We start from the raw sequence: 23,909 nt of genomic DNA on the forward strand, positions 1-23,909 counted from the left end.
TCCCCCGTTTCCCGAAATGATTGCCGGCTTCCTCCTGACCGCATATGCGGCACTCTCACTTATTGTTACGACATCATTGAGCTCCCCCAAGCCTATCATCATTGATACAGACATATACTCTGACGTGGATGATGTTGGATCTCTTGCCGTAGCCAATGTGCTCCATAACTGCGGCTTGGCCGACCTGCGTGGAGTTGTGATAAACGAAAGGTCTAAGTACGGAGCACTGGCCGCAAATACCATCAACACTTATTTTCTCAACGGCGACATCCCCATCGGCGCGATCAGACCGCTTTCGGATGACACATTCTTTGACAAATATCGTTACCTGTACGTTGGAAACACTACGCATTTGATATAGCGAAAGAACTGTAATGTTCGGGCACTGACTGTGATAAGAAATGGTGAATATGCCGCCAGAGTCTCGTATCATTGGCCCCGCGTGCTCAAGTCGTCTTCTGAAACTCGGAAGCCGCTGGAGGTTTACAGAGATAGCCTTGGTTCTGCCCAAGACAACTCCATCACTATCATATCTATCGGGTTTCTTACCAACATTGCCGAGCTATTGGAGAGTCCTCCGGATCAGCACAGTAGCTCTAATGGTAGGGAGCTCATATCTTCCAAAGTGAAGGAGTTAGTCGTCATGGGTGGTACGTATCCCGCAGGGTGGGAATTCAATTTTGGTGGTCTCGATCCTGCCAGCACGAAGGCCGTGGTCGAGAACTGGCCAGCCAACGTGGCTATCACATACTCTGGTGCTGAACTTGGAGGTGGTATCTACAGCGGCTATCTTCTGCCAACTCATTCACCCCCAAATTCGCCTATACTAGCCGCCTACCAGTGGTACGTGGGCAGAGGAAGCACTGTCCGCGAGAGCTGGGATCCCGTGACCACCCTTTACGGTATCTTGGGCCTTGACGGCTTTCAGAAGTTGGGTTTCAAGGCCCCGTTGGTATTCGCTAACAGCATTGGCTATAATAGTGTGCTGGACAATGGCACGAACAGCTGGGTTTATGATTCAAAGGTTACCAATCAGCACTGGCTTGAATTAGCGGACGGAGTAACCAACTCGACGGTATCCTTTCTCCTAGATCAGTTTTTGGTACATAACCCGTTGGACAGTCGATGTATTTAATTCGATTTACTGCGCGTTCGGCTTTTAGTATATTACCTTCTCCTAGCATATCGAACAGTGTTACCTTTGAAGCCTCTCATACGAACATGTGATATTCAATTAGCTTTGACCAAGGACAAACTTAAATAGTCCCAGGCAGATTGCAGTAACGACGTAGAATCAAGTTCATATTTTAAGGCAACTTCGTAATAGTCTTTGGCCGATAATGATTGATATCGAGAGGTTTGTGACAGTGAGACATTGAGAAGCGTCCCGATTCATCTATATGAGTGTCGATATCGGCCAGGTGACTTTGCAAGCTTGCCGCGTCGTCGTCCCCTTCGTGACGCCCAAGCAACTCGCCAAAGGCGTGGACCCACTGCAGGGTCTGCCTAAGTGCCCGGCACTCAAAAAAGCGTCTCGTTAGATGATACAGTTCAATATTTCCTTTAATTTATAACGTTGCCAAACTTGCTTCCATAGAGTTTTGCCCGGGCGAAAACCCTTGGGCAGCTTCGTTACAATACATGGCTCTGGCGGTGCACGATTGTTGGTGAATTTTTGAAGCCCTCATTTTCGCCGAGTTAAAGTACATAAAAGTGCCTGCACAGCAATGTCCTGTCACGAGGGCGGTGCACGGTCCAATATGCTATCGCTATCGTTATCAATTCAGTGCCCCTCCCCTCCCCCACCAAAAGCTGCAACTGCGGGCGTCAAAAGTTGCATCGCATCTAGAGTCCATTGCAGTGCGACACATCCTGACTAATTCTAGAGCCAGTCAAATTTTCTGGAAGAAAGAGACGGCCATATTACAAGTTCGGCGTTCGTCTGAGAAGTTGAAAGGAAACCGATAACCACTCGATTTTCACATCTCAGCACTGAGCTTCAGGCCAGAGTCCGCGGGTTTTCACTGCTTGACGTTTTGCGGACGGCGACTGCCCCTCCATCGTCAGGCCTCAACCTCCGTCTTTCCGTCCCCGGGTCTGGTGGCGTGCCACTCACATCCCAAGTGCGCAATGCAGCCTTCGACAAACCCCGTTGGTGAAAATGCGCCCTATCTCTCAGTCCTTACTTCAGATGTCGCAACATCGCTGGTGGAGCGGTTCGTACGGCATGTAGCCTCGTCTGGAACCAAGACGGCGGAGTCCGAGTCCCTCCCCTGAGGGCGCATTACCAGAGGCAATTCAGATCGGCTCGTCTGCGTTGAACGCCTTCTTACAGGCAAATGTTACCGGCCCCGTTCTGCAGGCTGCAGACTGCGAGTCGCTATTTGCCGCTGCCTACAACCAGTCAACATTATCACAAGGCACTGCGACCACGTCAAAAAGTCCCATCGAGGCTTTGAGGAAGATCTGTTTGAGGACCCTGGACATTGATGGTGTTTCCGTCTATGCCTACATACCTCACATCGAGCTGTTCTGTTTTGCGAAATGGGTTCTGACATCGGGCAACGTCGTCCCGCTTAACAGCGATCTGGCCTGGACGCGGTTCCGCATCCATCTATGGCACTACAAGCTGCTTTCTCAGCCATCTTTGGGACCTGGATCACTTTTCACCAAAACCGGCCGATTCACTGATGTGGCAACTCTCCAGGAGCTGGTCGAGAAGAGTCTTGAGGATGCGGAGTCCACAGTTCTGGCTTCATCTGAGGAGGGCGATGACATCAAGGCCCAGTTTCTGCTCGAGAAGTCCAACGCCCATGTGATGCTTGGAAACGACGCCAAAGCGAAACATGCACTGCAGCTCGCAGCACAGAAAAGTGGCTTTACCTATGCTCTCTCTGGCGCCCTCGGAAAGCGAACAAAGTGGCAAGAGAAGAGCACTAGTCAGCTTGTCGTATTGGCCAAGAGCGCAGAGGACAGCGCTGCTAACGGAGAGAACTCTTCAGAAGCGACAGCACCACAAGCGCTGGCCCTCAATGATGATACTCTGCTGGAGAAGATCTCCTTCAAGGACAGCGGCATTGAAGATGTTACTAAATCAGAATTGCCTGAATCTCTTCAGCGCATCGCCCCCGACGACCAACCCCAGTTGAAACCCGAGGACAAAATCATCCTGCTCACGGAAGCCATGTTGAAAGACACGTTCTCACCTTCCGACTCCCTAACTGCAGAGGAAATCTTGCCGTTCGCTGAGCGAGTGATCAATGATAAGTCGACCAATTGGCAAATCTACACCCAAGCTCTGCTGGTGCGATCCAGAATTGAGCTTAATCGAAGCAGGACCCTTGAGCGAGGTGTCTTACAGATGCAAGCTGTTGTTGATCAAGTCATTATCGATACGGATGCTAGCACTGCACCTGCTGCTAACGAAGATTTCCACCGGGATGCAGCAGTACCAGCTATTGAGGTCTCTCTCCCAGGTGAACAAGCGCCAGCTCAGACCAACCAGAACGAGCCGACATCTTTCTTCCCAGCCGCGAAAGATACCGAGTCGGCACCTGCTCACGAGCGTCTCAGATATGTAAACGCATTGTCATCACCACCGAGGTGGCATCTGGAATCGGAGCTCGGATATGCCTGGGCTTCTGTAGGATCGCTCATTTCGGCATTGGAGATCTTCAAGCGCTTGCGCATGTGGCCTGAAGTTGCGCTCTGTTTGGCTAGCAGCGAGGCCCATGATGACGGAAGCGGACGCGGCGATGGTGGAGTGCTAAAGGCCAGAGCCTTAGTACGGTGGAGATTGTACCACAGAACAGGCGAAACGAAGGCTTCAGCTCAGGCCGAAGATACAGAAGATGCTATCAACACCGACGATCTGAAACTCAAAGATTACTACGGCGAGGAACGCGATCCACCCCCGCCAAATGCGCCGAGGCTATTTTGCATCCTGGGTGATCTCGAGGAGGAACCAGCACATTACCAGCGCGCGTGGGAGATATCAAACCGCAGGTTTGCGAGAGCCCAGAAGTCTTTGGGCGAGCTGTGGTTACGGAAGCAGGATTGGGAGGCAGCTTTGGAGTCCTACCGTCTCGCAGTGGGTGTCAACAGACTGAGCCCCGAGCTGTGGAGCCGACTGGGAGATATTGAGCTTCGTCTTGCCCATTTCCCTGATGCCGCCGAGGCCTTCCAGCGGGCAATCTATACCAGCAACGGCGAGGAGGGCGGCGAAGATGCTCGAACATGGAGCAACTTGGGCGGCGCTCTGCTCAGCTGGTATCGCGAAGTGGTTGCGGAAAGCAAGATAATCAAGACTGAGAAAAAGCCTACCGAAGATGATGAAGAACCTACAGAGGAGCAAGTCGCGGACCTGGAGAAGAGGTTTCCCTCCACATCCCGGGCAGCTGATCTGAACAAGTCGGCTCGCAACCTACTTCTGGATTCTCTATCAGCTTTCAAGCGTGGCGCCACTACTGCGCACACCAACTGGCGAATCTGGGATAACGTTGTGACCCTCGCAGCCAGCCTAAAGCCATCTCCGGCATTGGACGATGTCGTACTCGGCACCCGAAACGTTCTCAACATCCGGAAGACCGAAGAAGCCCTGGACCACGATATTCTTAGCCTATTGGTCCGTGAAATCACTAAAGAAGCTGCCGGTGGTGAAAGTAACGATGTCCACGTGGCTCCCAGAGGTACGATACAGATCAAGGTCATCTCGCTCTTCGAAGACGACATCGTGCCACTCATCACGGCCGACTCGGAGGCGTGGTCGCTGATCTCGCGCTTGCGAGCCTGGCGCCGCGACTACGCGGGCGCCCTGGATGCCGCCGAGAAGGGCTGGCGAGCGGCCACTGCCGGTGCCGGTTCCGGAAGCGCGCTATCTGCTTCCACGGGCGCGGACGGTGCCAAGCCCAAGGGCGACTGGCTCAACGACGCCGAGGCGTGGGACACGGTGGTCAGCCGCACGGGGGAGCTGGTTGCGGCATACGAGAATTGGGGAAGCCGGGTCGAGTCCATCGGCGACAAGTGGCGCGGCAAGGCGCGGAGTGCGGTGCGCAGCGTCATGAGCAAGGGGAGGGAGAACTGGGAGGGCAATGCGGGGTGGAAGACGCTGGAGGATACCATGGAGGGGCTGAAGATCTAGGCAGGATTGCATGGCATGGCATGGCATAGGATTCCCATCTGGGTGATTGAATAAACAAGTAAAAGTAAAACACGAGAAAAGAATCTAACCAACTTGACATTGGTCCAAACTGATTGGTACTTATTGTTGTCGTTGGATTTAGCAATGGCAACTGCCAGGTTCAGCGCCGATTCTAGTGGCTGCGAGATTGGACAAACAGATCTGATCTACAGCGGTGATTGGCGTGGTTTGCTCCCTGTATGCTAGCGGGCACTCATGTCCGACGTCATGATTGCTTGCATCCTGCCATACCATTCACTGTTTGCTACATATGTTCCATGTACTTACTTAAAGCTGAAAAGGGAAGAAAAACTACTAGGAATCGCTACGTAATTGCGTATTTATTGGAGCTTACTCTTACTACCACACCAATACAAGGGCGTAGTCCACGGAAAGCAGCAGAAACAGCAGCAGCAGCAGCGACCGTAGAAAGATGGGGAGTAAACCAACAGCGCCTAGCACGAGGAACCTAGCGCCCTCCGCCGTCACCATCGTCTACATCGGCGGCGTGCCATACTTGCTCCAGCACGATGCACCTGTGATGAGTCTTGGGCAGTTGCCCATGCGGGATGGGCGGCAGTATGTCCCGGCTACGTCGTTTGGGAGTCTGGTTCAAACCAAGACCGCGGAGATTGTGATGCGCCTGTTTGAGGATGATGATGTCTGGACTGAGGAGTTCTTGTCGTGTAAGTCTTGGTGATACTGGCTATCGGCCGCCAAAACGGTAATTGGATGGAAGGAGTCGGGTGTGACCCCGCTCCTTCCTCTTCTGCTCAGGAGGTTCATCCGATCAACATACATGCCGCGAACCCAGAACTAATCAACATTGATGTGTAGTGGTTTTCTACGCCCAGAATGACTCGGATAACTTCGAAGCGTTTTTGGCGGAGATTCCGTCCGAGTCTCGGGCATCGACGAAAACTTTGATGGTAGGGTCGGATATTCACGGGCAGCCGGTGCCGCTGGCGCCGGGCCCCTATGTCTGTGATTTCCTCACGGGGAATCTGTATCGCCCGTACCGTCTCTACGAGGACTCGAGCAATGCTTTCGTGGGCGGGGCCTTGCCGACGGGAAGTGTTGCGAGTGGAAAGGGGGCGGCAGTTGCTACCAGTGGTTGGAGGTTTCAGACGTAAGTACTCCACCCGATATCATCATGGCATCTCAGTCGTTTCGAAAGCAAAGTGAGCAATTAACTAGTCACAATTACTTCTCAGATGATACCAGTACCATCGAAACTCTACCACCTAGATGCAGACCGCACGGCGCCAAAACCGCTGGCTGGCATGCGGTTCGGCGTCAAGGACAGCATCGACGTCGCGGGCCTGCACACGAGCAACGGCAGCAGATGCTACCGCGAGCTGTACCCGCCGCGCACCGAGACGGCGGCGTGTGTATCGCGGCTCCTCGAGGCCGGGGCTGTCATGGTCGGTAAGATGCGGTGCGGGCAGTGGTGCGATGGACAAGACCCGGTCGACAGGTAAGATGAACATTCATTACCCCCTTTCCCTCAATCGCGTCATTTCTTCGAGGCTTCACCTTTTGACCGGATAGACACTTACCGTAATTGATGGGAGTCTACTGCAGAATAGAAGAACCGACACCCATCAACCCCCGAGGCGATGGATTCCAGAAGCCTTCGGGCTCCAGCTCCGGCTCGGCGGCCGGCTGCGCCAGCTACCCCTGGCTCGACTTCACCGTCGGCACAGACACGGGCGGCTCGATCCGTCACCCAGCCGCCGTGAACGGGGTGTACGGGATCCGGCCCTCGTCGGGTCGTATGCAGGGTGAGGGGATGCTGGTATGCAGTGCGCTGCTTGATACGCCCGGCATACTCGCGCGTTCGGCAGCGATGGCGGAGAGAGTCACTAACGTCATGTTCTCCGATTCTCGTCTCCAGGTAGGCAGCCGGCGGCGCTTCAAGCTCCTCTACGCAGTCGAGCCCAATACAACTAGTACAACACCCAAGTTCTTCTCGGCGGGCGGCTCCGGTCCCGAAGCCAGTACGCCCGCTGGTCGGATCATGGAGTCCTTCGTCTCGCGGCTTGAAAAGTACCTAAAATGCCAACGCCGAGAATTGAATCTCTACGATCTATGGGCCTCCTCCGCCAACTCCAAAGAAGATCTCGCGACCGCCACTTCGACCATGTACCAAAACATCGTCTACGGCAGCTTATCCCGCAACTCTATCGAGCCCTTCCTCCGTGACTACCGCGCCGAGAAGGGCCCCAAAACCCGACCGTTCATCGAAGCCACGACGCGGAAGCGTCTCGAGTACGGCAGGGGCGTCAGTGATGCCGAGATGGAGGACTCGGAGCGCCGGCTCAAGGTCCTTGCGGATTGGGTCAATAACACCGTTTTACCTGTTCCATCTTCTTCTACTGCTACCACAGCCGATAGACCATCCGACGACGAAGACGTAAAAGAAGAAGAAATCCCCTCCTGCTATACCCCCAACCCTGGGCCCAGCCCGCCTACCGCGACGAGCCCGCCACCCGCGCCCTCATCGGTCCCGACGGCAAGCCCGCCCTGTTCTGGACGGGGTTCTCGGCTTACTCGCTGGCTTACGCGTCGGGGTGTCCGGATATCGCTATTCCGCTCGGGGAGGTGCCTTTTACGTCGCGGATTACGGGCGATCCAGAAGAAGAAGAAAGCGGCAGTATCACACGACTTCCAGTGGCCATCTCGATCATGGCGCCGAAAGGGATGGATGAGGTGATCCTGGGGCTGCTGACAGAATTAGAGGAGAATGGGACCTTGAAGGAGGTGGGATGCGGGAGTCGCTTGTTTCGGGATTAGAGTAATAGATACACGTACATTGATCCACGGGCAGTCAAACAGAGCTCAAAGATCACAGCCACTCAATACCAATTACTGCTCTCGGCTGTAACTGTGTCTTTCAGCCAATTAAGAAACATCCCATGGTGAATGGTTACCGGCGGCAAGAGCTTAAGGGGCCCCTCACTATGTACTTTTCAACCCACCGTGCTTACCTACCTAGGTTTCACCCGGGATGACCCTCGCATAACGTAGATCCGCATCACGGTCGCAGATGGGCGAAAAAAGAGGTTGGCCGACAGCGTAGATTGCTGTATTCTTCTTCTTTTTCTAAGAGTCGAAATGTCTAAACACACACTTCACTTCATTGGATGCCGACTGTAGGAATGGTGTAATCGCACTATCTATCGTGCTCATCCTCGTCAGGGAGGATGATGCCCAGGTTACTCAACAGTAGCAAACACTAACCATACGACCTGGCAGAGATAGATCAAGTACACGAATTGATAGTGGCAGTTTTGTTATATAACTATAACTTTGGTGGTCCCCATATGTATCGGAAAGATGTCGGAAACATGGAGATGATTTCATTCATTCTGGTCTAGAAGGACATGTAGGTAGACGGCAAAGTCCTGTCAATCTGACAATCTGACAAGGAATAGTTTTCGGGCATGCTGCTTCGTACGAGCGCACCCTGCCATTTCCCACAGGGATGGTATGCCGTGTAACAACGAATCCTCTCTGATCACTTGCATAGATGGGAAAGGGTAGAGACACGGTAGGCCGTGTCCGTGTCAAGACACCATCCAAGGAACACCGAACACAGCACACTACCCGAGAAAACCGAAAGATGTGAGATGCGCCGGAACAGACGCCCCTTACTTGTTCTCTTCACGGGAGTGACAGTTTGCCATTGCTACTGCTGAAGCAGATACCTCAGACACATGTCGCTTCAATCCGAATTAAAATCACAAGGAAAATAGTCACTCTTCTCTCATCTCAGTAAAAACGTGACGCCCACTCCGATCGCTGCTCTCCGTCAACCACCAACGCCCAGCCGGCCAAGTATGTTTTCGGGTTATTCGCTCGCAAAAGAAGAAGAAAATGAATCAAGAACCCCCTCCCTTGGCTCTTGAGATAGAGAGAGCACGCAAATCCATCCCTTCATCTCAACCCCCTTGGCCACCCCCCAACCAACGCTGAAGGATATATATGAAAAGTGACAATGTACTAAAGTAAAGCAAACGCAAGACGGCCTATCCGCGTGCTACGAAAAGGCCCTGATGTGCTTTCCACTCCTTTTACTTCTTTCTTTCTTTCTTCCTTTCGGTCGTTCGCTCGTTCCAGGCAATACACACAAAGACGAAAAACTTTTGTACGGATTCGTCGCTCATTTCTGGCGGGTAGACGAGACTCATGCATACAATCATGAGGCTTCCTCGCCCACGCGGCCCAGACCCAGGCCGCCTCCGAGGTTGCGCATGTGAACCTCACGAAGCCTGCCTACCCAATGCCTGCGGAGCTCCGGTGTCGACTTGGCGAAGACGAGAGCCTTGTTCTCGTCCGTCAGCGCTTTCTCGGCGATCTTGAGCTGCAGATCCGGGTCCTCGTCGGCGAAGTCGCGGAAGAAGATCTCCATGGCCTGCTCGGACCACTTGGGTGGATGGCTATTGCGACCGTTGCTCCGCAACGCGTCGGCCAGGGCGAGCAGCCCTTCTTCGAACAGACCGCTGGCGTTGAACGATGGGTGAATGGGCTGGGCTCGTGCGCCTAACGAGGGCGTGGCCATCGGGGCAGCGGCGGAGGGAGTCTGTGAAGGCGCCGCGAACATAGATGTGGTTGTGGGCGTCGCGTTAGAGGGCGCGCTGTATATGTTCGCCGCGAACCGAGACGGGCGACCCCGACGCTTCTCGGAGGGGGCTGATCCAGGGGGCTCAGGCGCAGAGCGCTTCTTGTTATTTGCTGCCGCCGTCCCGGTGGTGTTCGGTACGTTCTCATCCGGCGGTGTAAGAGCGCTAGTTGAAGTAATCGATGTTCGAGGGGGGATGATGGCGGAGGTGGGTCGTTGGACTGGTTGTATGGAGGCTGGTGTCGGTACTGGCACTTGAGAGACTTGAGGTTGATGCGGCTGGATGGGTGTTTGCGATGGGGTCTGCGAGTACATGCTCGAATCTATCGCGGGCGCGGCGCTGGCTGATGTGGGAGTGCCAGTAAGGTCAACGGAAGTAGATGTCGTATTGCCATCGGCATCTTTGCGTTTGCCCTTCATGACCCTCTTAGGCGCGCCACCAGAGCCGATGACATCGGGGAATAGAATCTCCATGAATTCTTCGTGGTCGAAAGCCCGTCCGCGCAGTGCTCTTGAAAGCGGTTCTTTCTGTCGGTGAAAAACAAGTTAGCAACGCAGGTTTCTGCGAGCGAATCCAGTCTCTGTATAAAGGAACCATCCGCGATATTGGCGAATATGGAAAAGGCAGAGACTGAATAGAGTCCATCGCGTACCTCGAAATGTCGCTTCCATGCCTCCTCGCTCGCCGTGACCATGCGCGAGTTGGGGTTGTACAGGAACTCTGGATCTTCGCGCAGGCCGCGCCACATGCGGAAGCGCTTGCGCGCGTTGTCGGCCTTGTTGATCAGGTGGGACTTCTCGGGGAAGGCGCCGTGCTTGTCGCGCAGGGCGATGGCGGCGCGCTCCCAGGCGCCTGACTTGAAGCTGTGGTTCTCCTTGAAGCCGAGCTGCATGGACTCGCACAGGGAGCGGAAGAAGGTGGCCTCGTAGGCCGAGTTCCAGCTGAAGCGCGGGGGCGGCGGTCGGGGTTGCGCCGCGACGACGACGAGGGCGTGTTGTGGGCGGTGCCGCCGGCGTTGCTGTTCTCGTCATCCGACATGGCGGCGGCGGTGGCAGCGGCGGCGGCGAACTGGGCACCATCCGCCATTTGGCGAGCTCAGGGGACGGTCGGCGACCGGTGCGTGTCTGGTCCTTGTTGCTTGTCGCTCGAGGGTTGACCAATTGCGACAATCGACGATAGAGTCCTGGTCGGGCCTAATTGACGGGCGCTATCGTGCAATGAAGTCCTACCGGTGATGGATGGTGTGGGTTTGATTGAGGAAAGGTAGTTAGTGATCGACAGTCAGCTACCCTTCCAGCTTCGCTTATCGGTCGTTCTAGACTCGTCCGTTGGGCCGGGATGTATGTATGAGGGAGGGTGGAGTCGCACGAAGATGGGAGGAGGTTGGCAAAACGTCCGTTTTCCCTTCGCTTGTCGATAACGGCAGCTTCAGTTGGTGGTGGTGGGAAATGGAATGGGGGTAGCAGTTGCAGGGTAGGGTAGCAGATTGGGTTGGGTAGAGAGAGGTAAGCGACTCCCAAAACTGTACGCTAGGAAAACCCCGAAAACTGTAGCCTCTTCTTCTCTCCGTTTATTTCACGTGACTTGATATTGGTCGTAGCGCAAGCTCGCCCAATGCAGCTGCTTTACCTAAGCGATACCACCTTCAATCGCCCAGAGTGCGACATCACTGATTCTATAGTTGAAGACTATTGTGCGACTAACGAGGTATATTACTCGGTAATTGCTCAAGTAGAATGTTCGGCTCCGCCTGATATACTTACAACTAAAACTGTGAATGAATTAGAGATCTAGACACACGCTTTGGCATACGAATCCGTCTAGAACAGAAGGAAAGACTTGGGGCAACCCGCCTGTTAGGGCAGGTCCATTCGACGCAACGGCCAGGCAATGCCCCCATGACGCGAAACGAAAAACATCAATCGATTTCAATGTTTCATTGGCCAATGCCATTACGGGTCGAACCTTGGATTCAACATCCAGCATATGCCAGCAATTTTGTGTCTCGGTATCGAGTCAATTACCAGGTTATTATCACAGCAGCGGATAGATACAGTATGCTTATATGGTATGCTGCGGCTACACATCTGGTGTAGATTGAAATAGTGGACTGTTCGGGTTGGGCGATATAAGCGCCATGGTATATCGTCGGTGTATAGAAAGGGGTGTGACAGGAGCATAGCCCTTCAACCTTTCTATTGATCCCTGATTTTTGAAGAGGGGAAAAAACGAATCGTACATATTTCGTCATTGAAAATCAAAGGAGCATTTCTGGAGAGCAACCCATGTACATGCCTTTATCACAAGATACCTATGTCCCAGCACCTCGCTTAGGACGTCAGTATTGATCGTGGCCAGATTGATTCCCCATGATCGCTGCACTCGCAACCCTCATTGCCTCTGCTGGGTCGGCTTGTTGAGGAGTTGAATACGTTGTAACATCCATGTTGCCATTTAAGCAAGAGTCAGGCAGATGTTCGTTTACTATTATTCACTGCTGAACTTCTCCTTCTCAACATTCGCGAAACTTGGAAATGATGACATATTCCATTGAAAGGAATAACAGATCGTCCTCTTGGTCCCGCGAACGTCACATGGCATTGCTCTCCTGTCGCATCTCTCCATCACGCGTTCAATTTGGAGTCGGAGCGACACTCGGGCAGTGTGGGTAGGTTTAGACGATAGGTCCAATGGCTGCTAAAATGACGCGATGGAACAACTGCTTCTTCCATGCCAAGATACAAATATGTAAAGATGTAGAGTCTCGCGGGTATCAACAGGTGGCTGAGCAAGAGGATTTATTAATTAAATGTTCAACGTCGTGGATAACTCGGGATCGGGGGAAGAAAGAACTGCCGCTCGGGGTGGTCGAGCATTGACACTGACGGGCAGGTAAGGGTCCGGGTTTTTTGGGGGCGGTTCTGGGCCCTTTGGCACTTGTTCCTGGGGTGGTGGACCAACCAAAAGGCCCAACCAGCAGAAATCTGAAGCCCGTTTCATCTTTCCGGTGGGGGGATGACGGCAGTTTGGTTTCAGCACGCCCTGCACAAATGCGACAGCAGCCGTCCATCGACCCTCCAATCGCAACCACTCGAGCCCCCTGGACGCGTCACCTGGAGTTGTTTGAATCTGAGAAATGGGCGGCAGAACATCCGAGATGCAGAATGGGTGGTCTTTCTTGGCGACCCTCCGCGGCCCTCCGCGGCCCTCAGCGACCCTCCAGCGATCTCTCTCCATCATGAGCTTAATTCGCGCCAAGCTTTCTTGGCTTGTGCATCTGTGATGGTGATGGATGAACTGGAGAGCGCCTTGGTTTTCTGGGGAACGAACGCATTTTCCTTCATGGCGAGTTTGCCGGGATGCCGACTTGAGTACCTATTTACGTATGTTGATCACGGTCCTATCATTTGCGCAAATCGCGGTCTTCTTGTTCCGTCACTCCTTCGTCGGAAACCCAACGACGCTCGTGTCCAAGTGCTACAGAGGTCAGATTACCACAACTGCGAGCTGCCACATTGCGCGACAGTAGTTCTCGGTTGCCTATTTCTGGACATATACTTCGACTTGATTGATCAAACAGGATGTTACCGGGTTTATTCCCACTTGCAATATGCTTTTGGATATCAAATTAATGACAATAGGCAACTTCTAGAAAGCCAAGCCAGTGACAGGCGTGATCTGCACACAGACGGCGACAGCGGCATGTTCAGACCTTGTGCAGCTCATGAAACAGCTTCGACACCCCAAATAGGCAGGCGCTCGGATATGATGACAGGAAAGCCGCCAGGACATCCCGTCTACAGTAACAACAATCACTGTGATGTGTGTCGCCTCGCCCGAGAGCACTTCAGAAATAGTTTGTTTGCTATTGGCGCCCAACCCAAAACCCACACGGCCGCCTCTATACAACTCTATACCACCTGAACTCTCTGGATCCCGTGACGGCACCGCCTCTCCGAAGAACTGCCAAGCCGAAACATTCTTCTTGGCGAGATGAAGAGGATGGAGGAATGCCCACGCCGGATGGTGCATCTTCTTGCCCATCTACGTAAGCCCTGGGTCTGATTGCGGAAAGTACGGAGAACCAGGCATGGAGGAGCTCAAACGACTTGTGCCAAGAAATGATGTTTCCCTACCCAGGGCCCGGAAGATGATTCGCTACACGATTTCCTGTCACCGATCCTGGCCAGTCGCTAGTCCCGGATGGTCACTCAGTCCGCAGAGGCGGTACAGCCCGAACCCTGCCCGTTGCATGCGCCCTGCTTGCGATTCGTCACACGCCCTCTGCCAAACAGCTCACATCTACGTCGAGGACGAGATACAACGTTTCCAGGAGTTGCCCATGCCCTCTGCTGTGGCCATGTCTCAAATGCGCATCGGTCCGGGGTTCAGAAGCTTGTCTGGTATGCCAAGCCCGCCAATCAGTGCCTCTGTCGATCCACCGGCTCCCCTATCGATCTGACCTTTTAGTGGCACCGCACCCACTTATCCTGTTGCATGGCGTGTCTTGGACTGCCAGGGGTCATGCCAAACCAGCAGAGCCGCCTCGATTTACGGTACTACACTGCACACGCATACGTAAGTCGATCGGTACACAGCCTGTCTATCTTTGTCCGTGTGTCATATCACCACCTGCGCACAAGCTGCAAGTATCTTCGTCCCAATGCTGTTGCCCGCCGCCTATCACATATGCCTCTACCCGGTAATAGGCGACAGGCATCGAGGAACCGGGATAGGCTTGCGCTCGACTTTCCCTGTTCTGCGTTTCGATCCTCTTCATCCCCGTCTCGGCTCCCGAAACCCCTGATGTCGTCTTAGTGGACCTATTCCTTCTGTTCCTGGGCTCTGGTAGGTAGGTAGGTAGGTAGGCTTCTGTGTTGGTGATCGCTCTCCTCGTCTTTGTCTTTAAAGGTCGCCAAGATCCGAACATGTAGGTCTCTTTCGTTTCTCCTCTATTCCCCATCCCTTCCTTTCGCTGTTTTTTGACTCCATTCACTTCTTCTTCTTCTCCATCTGGGCAGGTCCAGTTTCGTTTCGGTGTACCATATTCTTTTTCTATAGCGACTTGAGAGAGGTCTTTCATTGGTTCTTCTCTTCTCGTCGATTCCCCTTCCCTTCGTTACCACCAGGTGTGGTGTTTTCTTCCTTTCTTGAGGGTCCTCATTTTTCTCTTCTTCCTTTGGGTGCTGTTGTGAAAATGCAGTCCATCATTAAGGTCCTTTTCCTCCTGGCGCTGGTGGCTATGGCCTGTGCCTCCCCAGTCGCCTCCATCAAGAAGCGCGGCGTCTACAAGGTGGAGCGGATAGCCAACCCCCAGTACACCGGCCGTAACGGCCCCCGAGCCCTTCTCAAGACCCTCCGGAAGTACCGTATGCCGGTCCCCGCCAGCCTCATGGACACCGTCAACGCCCAGAGCATCGACATGATCAGCAAGCGACGCGTTCCCGCCGAGTACCTCAACGGTGCCGACCATGTGTCCGCCGAGATGGTCAGCAAGAGGCAACCCAAGGGCGGCAAGAAGGCCAAGGCCAAGGGTAAGGGCAACGGCGGAGCTGCCGCGGGTGCTGGTGCCGCAGCTGGTGCCGGTGCCGGTGCCGCCGCCGGAGTCGGCGCTGCTGCTGGAGCTGGAGCTGCCGCCGGTAACGCAACTGGTGTTACTGGCGGCAAGGCCGCTGCCAACGCCACTGGAACCGGTCTTGTCGCCGCTAAGCCCGAAGAGAACGATGTCGAGTACCTCTCCCCCGTCAAGATCGGCGGCCAGACCGTCAACCTCGACTTCGACTCCGGCAGCTCCGATCTTTGGGTCTTCAACAGCCAGCTCAGCGCCGCCGCCACCCAGGGCCACCAGATCTACGACCCGACCAAGTCCAAGACCTTCAAGATGATGCAGGGCGCCAGCTTCCAGATCAGCTACGGCGACGGCTCCGGCGCCGCCGGCAACGTCGGCACCGACACCGTCGACCTCGGCGGCGCCATGGTCCAGAACCAGGCCATCGAGATGGCGACCGCGGTCTCCAAGTCCTTCGTCCAGGACACCAACAACAACGGTCTGCTCGGTCTCGCCTTCTCCAAGCTCAACACGGTCAAGCCTAAGCAGCAGAAGACCTTCTTCGACAACGTCATGCCCTCGCTCGCCGAGCCCGTCTTCACCGCGGACCTGCGCGCCCAGGCTGCCGGCGCCTACGAGTTCGGCCGCATCGACAACACCAAGTTCACCGGCGAGATGACCTGGGTCAAGATCGACAACAGCCAGGGCTTCTGGCAGTTCCCCAGCGAGAAGTTCGCCGTCGACGGCGGCGCGCCCCAGGCCGGCACTGCTGGTTCTCAGGCCATTGCCGATACCGGTACCACCCTGATCCTCGCCGACCCCAAGGCCGTCCAGGCCTACTACTCGAAGGTCGAGGGCGCCAAGAACGACGAGCAGGCCGGCGGTGTCACGTTCCCTTGCAATGCCAAGCTGCCTGATATGCAGCTCGATGTCGGTGGTACCATGGCCACCGTGGCCGGCAAGTTCATCAACTTTGCCCAGGTCGACCAGACCAGTAAGTTGCCATCTATTACCAACATCATATTTATCTTCTCCATACTAACACGTCAACTACAGCCTGCTTCGGTGGTGTCCAGGCCAGCCCCGCCAACATGTTCATCTACGGTGACATTTTCTTCAAGAGCAACTTTGTCGCTTTCAACGGTGGCAACAACTCTCTGGGCTTCGCTCAGCACGCCTAAACAACCTCAAAAAACTGGGAGGAGATCTTGAGGAGATCCCTTTCACTTTTTCAGCTATATAGATGGGTACATACTTTGGGAAAGCGGGCCCTGTTACGTTAATATTTGCTTTTGTGAAATTTCCTCCAGCGATATACAATAAGGGTTGGTGCTGCAATGCATAGCACACAGCGGTCATGATGGGCATGGCATGGCATGGCAAATCTTGGATATTTACGATATACCTGTACATATCAAGCTCACACAAACACACAAATGAAGAACAAATCTGAGTCAAACACTGGGTCCATGAGGATAACAGGAATTTTGAATGCCTAACTTGAGTGGATTGACTCATTCTCTCGTATGCGCGGGCTTGTCAATTATGCCGATGGTATGGTTCTGTTTGATCACAGTCGTTTCTGCCAAGACAAGAAACAGACCGTCCGTCATTAGGCATGCCAAGAAGACATTGCTGTTTGTTTCGAGCACGGATCATTAAACCCTTTATGCGAATACAGGAAACAGTAATCTGGCAGTTCTTTTGACTTTTCCATTTCGTTTCTTTTTTGCCGGCTCAGCATGTCTCACCAACGAATGTCTCGGGCCCTCAGAGTTCGCGCGAGACGGCTAGGTGTCATAGGCTCGGCTGCAGGGGTTCCCGTGTCACAGAACTGGAAACACAGCATCGGGGAATTGAATTGGGCATGACACGAGAGGGAGTTAGTTACTTTGGATGGTCCGGGATGGGCCGGGTTTGTGGGACAGTCAGTACATAGTAATTGGTTCTTCCGGAAAACGTATTTACTGTTCTTCTTCCCGAGTTTATCTATATTTTGACGATGTCATAGAAACATCGAAAGTCGATGCACTCTTTCGCACACCAAACCTCTAAAATCCAGACGTTCAGCCATGCAAGTCATGATCGGGAGGAAATGCAATGGAAGATAGAGGGAACAGTCTCCGTCAAGGGGGTCAAAATTGAGCTAGGCCAACGACACAATTCGAAGCAGCAGTGCATACCAGGTGCTTAAATATGGACTATCTCCTAAATTTTGTTGACGACTATAGCCCTTTTTCACCTCGAAATATGTGCACATCACCACTTTTTTGATCAACCGTAGGTACATTCTGCCTCTAAGACTAGGTTTAGACCCAACCCTCTCAGCGTTTTTGATATAATGATGTCTCTCGTCGGCCTTACCACTCAGGGTACTTGGCCAAAGACCCATTCATCGGCGCCATCTCAATGGTATCCACCGTACCCGAACGCGCCGCCCGGGGCCCCGATGGGTTTTCCGCGCCATTGAAGATCCTCGAGCCGCACTTCCGTCCATCATCGCCTCCGGCCCCATCTTCTGTGGTGGTGGCAGTCGCGTTAGTCGTCTGCTGCTGCAGCTTCGAAGTCCCATCACCGCCCGCCCCCGACGACGTGGCGGTGGCGGCCGTCGTCGACGTCATGGTATGGTACTTCTGTCCCTTCTTCCCACCACCACCGGAGCTGAAGAACGTACCGCCGAAGCAGTTGGGGAACACGCGGTTCAGCAGCGACCGCACGTACGGCATGCAGCAGCAGACGATGCCGACGTTGCACTCGAGGACGCTCCAGGTCGCGGCGCCGACGTTGTTGTCTGTGGACACAGTGGTGTCAGTCTCCATAAGCCGAAGTATAGTAGAAGATAAAAAGTAGGGGGGTTGGTTAGTAAAGAAGATGTCACGGTGACCTACATGTTGGGTTCGTGGTGCTAGAATACGAGACAAGACCCGTGAAGCGAATGATACTGAAGATTGTGACCCTATATGTCCAGTGTCAGCCACCGTATCTTCTGACCTACTCAGGCACATAGCAAGAGGGTACTCACAAAAGCCCAACACAGAACATCATACACAAAAAAGATCTTCTTCTTGCGCTCCAGATCCAGCTTGAAGATCTGCGGGATAGGCAGGGCCATGATCCACAAGTCGGTGACGATATTAACCGTGGCCTGGCTGAACCAGAACGCGTTGATGTCGATACAGGTCCCCGCGGTGTCGCCGGCCCAGCCGAGGTAGAAGTAGCGGACGGGCGCGCAGCTGAAGATGGTGACGGTGAAGGTGGCGATGCTGAAGGCGATGACGAAGGCGATGGTGCCGTGGCAGGCGTGCCGGAAGCGGCGCGCGGGGAAGACGCGCAGGAAGAAGAGGAGGAGGCAGATCTTGGTGAGGCCGATGGCGGGGACGTAGGTGAATTCGCTGATCCAGGTCCACTGGGGGATTCGCAGACGTTAGCCAAGCTCGATCGTGTGGGAAGGCATATCGATTACTATTATTTGTGGGGTCGGTTTGGCTTACCTTCACGACGTTATTGATCCGCGGCTGGTCTAAGGTCCAGATATCTTTGCCAAACCCATTGGCTACCACTGCAAATCGGATGCGTTAGAACACTGGGTAAATTTCTATGAGTTCCCATGAAGCTAAAGGGGTAGCCCGTACTGTAAAACTCAGAAACATCCATGGGGATGGAGGATAGCTATAGCAAAAGTTGGTCAGACCAAGTCAAGCGCGGACGTATGAAAATAGGTCGAGAATTGTCACTCACTAAAGCGAGAACCGCACATAGGTCGGCTACGTTCAACGACCCTCGAAGGTGGTCATTGAGTAGGCGGATCGCCACAAATATGACAGCCAAAGTCGCCGAGACAGCAGTGACGATCGGTGTGGTCATGCTGTTATCTCGAACTGGCTCTTTGCATATGGTTTTTGTGACGTTCATCGCCGCTGTTACACGAGGGAATCAGTACATCAACTGACAATATTGGTGTGTGGTACGAGTGACATACCCAGCCCTTCTACAAGAGTGCAGTTACCCAGCGTGCAAGTCCCAACGTTGGTCTGCAGTTGCTGGTCTGCGCAGATGCAATCGAAGTCGGTAGCTGTGCATTTTGACTCTTTGAGATGTGCCTCTAAACATTGACTCTGTTATGCAAAGTAAGCTAATTTGGCCATATGCCAAGCGATAGGGGCTTCAAGCGTACTGCACAAAGCGGTATCTGTTGTTGAGCTTGAACAAACTGTATCAAGAAGATTAATGCAAAAATGCCTCTAAGGATCTTCATCGTGATCCGAACCATTGTGATAGTATGTGATATCAAAAGTGGTGTTCTGACCAAGTCAAAGGGAAGGGGCAGCGGAGCAACATGAGACAAGTGGGTGATCTGCAGCAATCTGGAGAAGTATCCGAGACCAATCTATTCGAATGATATATGGCCAAAACAATCAAGCTCCATTATAAGTCCAGTCGTCAGTGCCCGCATTGCGTTGCGTCTTCCCTTTAACAAATATATATCTCGTGTCGATCACTTTCTGCCCAACCACCACGTTAGATCCCAATACGCATAATCAGATCATCTTATTTCTAGTAGTAAGCCTCACAGTAGGTAGGAAAAAGCCATTATGTGAGAGATGTCGGGGTTGATCACCAGTTTATGACAGCTCATTCCTACGGAAGCCGGCAAGGTGGCAACGCTGGGCCATTTCAGCTGTCTTTGCGGCCGCCTCAAAAGCGCAGTTGCCAGTTGCGCGTAAGTTCGCCGTTGTTATGCTTTCTTTTCTGTCAACCATCACCAGTAGATGACGGTCGCGCCAACTGATCACTTTGCTTAAGTGCCTGTAGCCACGCGGCCGGGTTGGCTTCAATCACACCCAAGAGGTCCGGAAGCAAAGACAAGCGAGCCGCGAGCCGCGGTCGCATGCATTGCATAAGCTCTCAAGCCATGATGCGAACAGGTTGCTGGTGGGCATCGTTGCTTGGGATCGTTCCTTCTGCGTCGTGCGGGACCGGTGGTAGGTTACCGGCGCCATGTGGTTGGGTATGCCGTAGCATAGACCGGGGGTCCTGCTTAATTATAGGCTCGATTAATGCCCCTTGAATGGCAACGGCCAATAAGTGCTGACAAGATCCTGCTGTAGTGGAGAATAGTAGATAGGGGCGAGAAAAAGCATATACAACGGAGTTCAGCTGAGCCCAGATCATCCACGATTGGGAGCTGCGAGTACGTAAAGATCATGCGCCTTGACTTCAGCCACTTCAACCACCGGCGGTTTGAGATTGGGCGAGAAGCAAAGAGGCTTACCAGGAAACGATTCTTACTAGCTTACTGCCAGACCATGATCCTTCCTAGCGCGCTCTACCCAGCATCTCAGGCAGTATCAACCGAGATGACATTTGATATCCGTCAGGAGTCCAGATCCGGGAGCGCCCCGTCATCCCCCCCCACGGACGGGACACGGTGCGGAAACGGACTTTTTCTTGGAAGGAGAGGAGAAAGCCTTGATTGCAACCGCCGACTGCATGCAATGCAAGCCATCGAATAACCGAGAGGCCTGGCCTATAGATGATACCCCTCCCCAATACCCCCTTGTCAACGTCTTTTTGGCCCCACTCACACACATATCTCGTGGACTTCTCCACCTATGAGAGGCTCCCTTCATGACAGTGTATGCGTCCTAATGCCTAAGCGGAGCGGCCATTTTTGAAAAGGGAAGCTCCAATGAGCAACACATCCATCCAACCCCGGGGAAGTGCCGGTGTGTGGCTCACACTAATCAACTACATTGTAGAGCATCCATCAGCCATGAGGCATGGCTTTGTCGTCCGCGGCAGGATCGTTTTCATGATAGATCATCGGATGTACCTCCGTATGCCCCTATGGAGATATATCATATTCGACCAGGGGCGGGCTGGCCAACCACCTCAAGCGAAATCTCGCCGCATTCATGGATGATCTCATTGGGCATCGGTCTTTGAGGTTTTGGAGGATGAAGGGTGGATGTTGGTAACCGAGTTTGGCATCTTGGTTGTGAGTCCTGCATGAAAGGAACGTGGCGGCAACCCACAGATGAAACCTGTCATATCGACACACATGAACATGCCCAAAAGAGTCCAGAACTATCCCCTCTTTCACCTTGGCGTACCAAGGCTGGGCAGTGTTCAGGACTGCCTGCAGACAGCTGTACATAAGGATAGGGAGGGATGTGTGCTACCGTCGCATCCTCGCCCCCAAGTCCATGGCGTTCTGAGCTTCATTGGACTTCCCTCACCACCCTTGTGTAACCCTATAGTAACCTTTCTCCGGTATCTCCCTTAGAACGATGCCGTCTCTCATTTCCCTGCCCCTGGCCCTCGCGGCTGTCTGCGTCCTGCTGCTGGCCAAGCACCTCTGGACGCGCTCGACGCGGCTCCGCCTGCCCCCGGCCCCAAGCCGCTGCCCCTCGTCGGCAACCTGCACCAGGTCCCCAAGAGCCTGCAGTGGCTGCACTTCTACCGCTGGAGCCGCGAGTACGGCCCCGTCATGCACCTGAGCATGGCCGGCCAGTCCCTGGTTATCCTGTCGACGAACCAGGCCGCCCAGGATCTCCTGTCGCGCCGGAGCGCGCAGTACTCGGACCGGCCCCGCATGGTCATGTCCGGGGAGCTGGTCACCAAGGGCATGCACATGTTGTTGCGGCAGTATGACGCACAGTACAAGTAAGTCAGGCCACGTTCTTCGTACCGTCCTTCTTCTTCTGCTGCTACTGGGACACACGCGTTGGAAAACCCCATGTGTGTCTTGTCTTGGTGGGGATAGTAAGTAATTACTCAAGAGCTGAGACCTGTTCACGTATCTAGGCTACACCAGCGCATGGAGGCGCCTCTCCTCAACATGAAAGCATCCAACTGCTATCGGCCCGTGCAGGAGATGGAGTCGAGACAGCTGCTGTTTGACATCATCGAGGATACCAAGGCCCATGGAGAGAGAGGCGTGGACTTCCATCACCACTTTGAGCGTGGTCTGGCGAGCATTATCTATTCATTACTCTAGGTAAGTTCGCCTCGCATCTTGCCATCGCGGCATACGCCCCCTCTGCCATCCTGATCGCTAACCTAGAGATATAGTAAGCCGATCATCAAACACCAACCTTCCGTGGCTTGCCAATGCCTGCCATGTCTCCACATTGTCCTGTCCTATCCACTAACACCCAAGCCGTAGCGGCTACCGTCTCCGCACCGGCCACGAGCAATCCCTCCAAGACGCCAAGCGCGTCCAAGCCGAGTTCGCCCGGACCGGCGAAGTGGGCGCCTACCTCGTTGACTCCTTCCCGATCCTGAACCGCCTGCCGGCCTGCCTGGCGCCCTGGAAGAAGGAGGGGAGCAGCTGTACCAGCTGGAGCGGAACCTGCACGTCGGCAACCTGGAGCGCGGGCTCGCGAACCCCGGCTGGAACTTCAGCAAGCACATGCGCGGCAGCGCCGAGGCCCGCGGGATGTCGACCGAGGAGCTCGCGTTCGATCTGGGCATCGTGGCGGATGCGGCGCTGGACACGTCGACGGTGGCGATGGATTGGATGGTGGTTGCGTGCATCACGGCGGGCGGGGGCGAGCGCGGGTTTGTGGCGAAGGCGCAGGCGGATCTGGATCGGGTCGTTGGGCGCGACCGGTTGCCGACGTTCGAGGACCGCGCGCAGCTGCCTTATATTGATGCTATTGGTATTTACATACTTATCTTCCTGACTCACAGTGGACGGCTATACTTCATGCCTTGAGAATCATACTGACTGGTCCTTTTTCTGCAGTGTGCGAGGTCCTACGATGGCGGCCGGTAGTAGTGGGTGGTGTTCCTCATGCCACCAAGAGAGAAGACACGTATATGGGTTATCGCGTAAGTCATCACATCACATCGCATCATTCCCATTCACCATACTTACCATTCCCCAAACAGATCCCCGCGGGCTCGCTGGTCATGGGCAACCACTACGCCATCACGCGCGACGAATCCGTCTTCGGCCCCGACGCCGACGCCTTCCAGCCCGAGCGCTGGCTGCAGTACCCGCCGGCGGCTCCGACGAGAAGACCAACAACAGCAACCCCGACGGCAGCATCATCGACCACGAGCACTGCACGCTCAAAGACCTCCCCCAGACCGGCTTCGGCTTCGGCCGGCGCATCTGCACGGGCCGCAACATCGCGCGCAACGGCCTCTTCATCCAGGCGGCGCGGCTGCTGTGGGCCTTTGACGTGGAGGCGGGCGTCGTCAACGATCTGACGGGCGAGCGGCGCCGCGTCGACGACATGGACTGCACCGAGGGGTTTGTGACGATGCCGAAGCCGTTCCGGGCGAGCTTCCGGCCGCGCGGGGACTGGGTGCGTGAGATTGTGCAGGCGCGGTGCGATACGCATGGGGAGGACTTCGTGGGGATGCTGGATCAGGCGGGGAGGGAGCGGAGGGTTACGATTGGGAAGGAGTGAGAGGGGTTTATTTGGAGGGTATGTATATGCACACGTAGATGTACTTATAAGAGCTGAAGTTGGGACAGGCTATGGCATCAGACATAGACTGAACTTCTCAACAGGCCATTCAATTTGATCACTCCCTATCCAAG

At 54.3% G+C, this 23,909-nt stretch overlaps 8 protein-coding genes across 8 annotated transcripts; 5 read left to right on the forward strand and 3 right to left on the reverse strand.

Annotated features, from left to right (window-relative positions):
- Window positions 1-16: 16 nt before the first annotated feature.
- PG997_008748 (inosine-uridine nucleoside n-ribohydrolase) lies at window positions 17-1,135 on the forward strand (the record flags this gene model as incomplete). The annotated part of the gene is made up of 2 exons (XM_066813063.1): window positions 17-330; window positions 490-1,135. The coding sequence occupies 2 exons, from the start codon at window positions 17-19 to the stop codon at window positions 1,133-1,135; spliced, it is 960 nt and encodes a 319-aa protein (XP_066668405.1).
- A 995-nt stretch (window positions 1,136-2,130) lies between these two features.
- On the forward strand, window positions 2,131-5,140 carry PG997_008749 (TPR repeat-containing protein; the record flags this gene model as incomplete). The annotated part of the gene is made up of 2 exons (XM_066813064.1): window positions 2,131-2,220; window positions 2,336-5,140. 2 exons carry the CDS (start codon window positions 2,131-2,133, stop codon window positions 5,138-5,140), a joined length of 2,895 nt encoding a protein of 964 aa, XP_066668406.1.
- Window positions 5,141-5,612: 472 nt separating this feature from the next.
- PG997_008750 (uncharacterized protein) lies at window positions 5,613-7,975 on the forward strand (the record flags this gene model as incomplete). Its single annotated transcript, XM_066813065.1, has 5 exons — window positions 5,613-5,865; window positions 6,017-6,255; window positions 6,394-6,656; window positions 6,764-7,595; window positions 7,646-7,975. 5 exons carry the CDS (start codon window positions 5,613-5,615, stop codon window positions 7,973-7,975), a joined length of 1,917 nt encoding a protein of 638 aa, XP_066668407.1.
- Window positions 7,976-9,380: 1,405 nt separating this feature from the next.
- PG997_008751 (uncharacterized protein) lies at window positions 9,381-10,822 on the reverse strand (the record flags this gene model as incomplete). The annotated part of the gene is made up of 2 exons (XM_066813066.1): window positions 9,381-10,331; window positions 10,457-10,822. Coding segments are annotated over 2 exons (1,317 nt in total), but the record flags the coding sequence as incomplete, so codon positions are not given.
- A 1,787-nt stretch (window positions 10,823-12,609) lies between these two features.
- Window positions 12,610-13,041, reverse strand: PG997_008752 (uncharacterized protein; the record flags this gene model as incomplete). The annotated part of the gene is made up of 1 exon (XM_066813067.1): window positions 12,610-13,041. One exon carries the CDS (start codon window positions 13,039-13,041, stop codon window positions 12,610-12,612), a length of 432 nt encoding a protein of 143 aa, XP_066668409.1.
- Window positions 13,042-15,001: 1,960 nt separating this feature from the next.
- Window positions 15,002-16,533, forward strand: PG997_008753 (aspartyl protease; the record flags this gene model as incomplete). Its single annotated transcript, XM_066813068.1, has 2 exons — window positions 15,002-16,346; window positions 16,409-16,533. 2 exons carry the CDS (start codon window positions 15,002-15,004, stop codon window positions 16,531-16,533), a joined length of 1,470 nt encoding a protein of 489 aa, XP_066668410.1.
- Window positions 16,534-17,712: 1,179 nt separating this feature from the next.
- Window positions 17,713-19,622, reverse strand: PG997_008754 (uncharacterized protein; the record flags this gene model as incomplete). Its single annotated transcript, XM_066813069.1, has 5 exons — window positions 17,713-18,343; window positions 18,400-18,758; window positions 19,091-19,269; window positions 19,332-19,467; window positions 19,527-19,622. 5 exons carry the CDS (start codon window positions 19,620-19,622, stop codon window positions 17,713-17,715), a joined length of 1,401 nt encoding a protein of 466 aa, XP_066668411.1.
- A 1,797-nt stretch (window positions 19,623-21,419) lies between these two features.
- Window positions 21,420-23,775, forward strand: PG997_008755 (cytochrome P450; the record flags this gene model as incomplete). The annotated part of the gene is made up of 8 exons (XM_066813070.1): window positions 21,420-21,525; window positions 21,706-22,018; window positions 22,160-22,320; window positions 22,521-22,583; window positions 22,675-23,016; window positions 23,103-23,188; window positions 23,249-23,352; window positions 23,391-23,775. 8 exons carry the CDS (start codon window positions 21,420-21,422, stop codon window positions 23,773-23,775), a joined length of 1,560 nt encoding a protein of 519 aa, XP_066668412.1.
- Window positions 23,776-23,909: the final 134 nt, after the last annotated feature.

The sequence above is a fragment of the Apiospora hydei genome (genome assembly GCF_038363865.1).
Source record: "Apiospora hydei strain CBS 114990 chromosome Unknown utg000006l_segment0_segment0, whole genome shotgun sequence".
Lineage (NCBI taxonomy): Eukaryota > Fungi > Ascomycota > Sordariomycetes > Amphisphaeriales > Apiosporaceae > Apiospora > Apiospora hydei.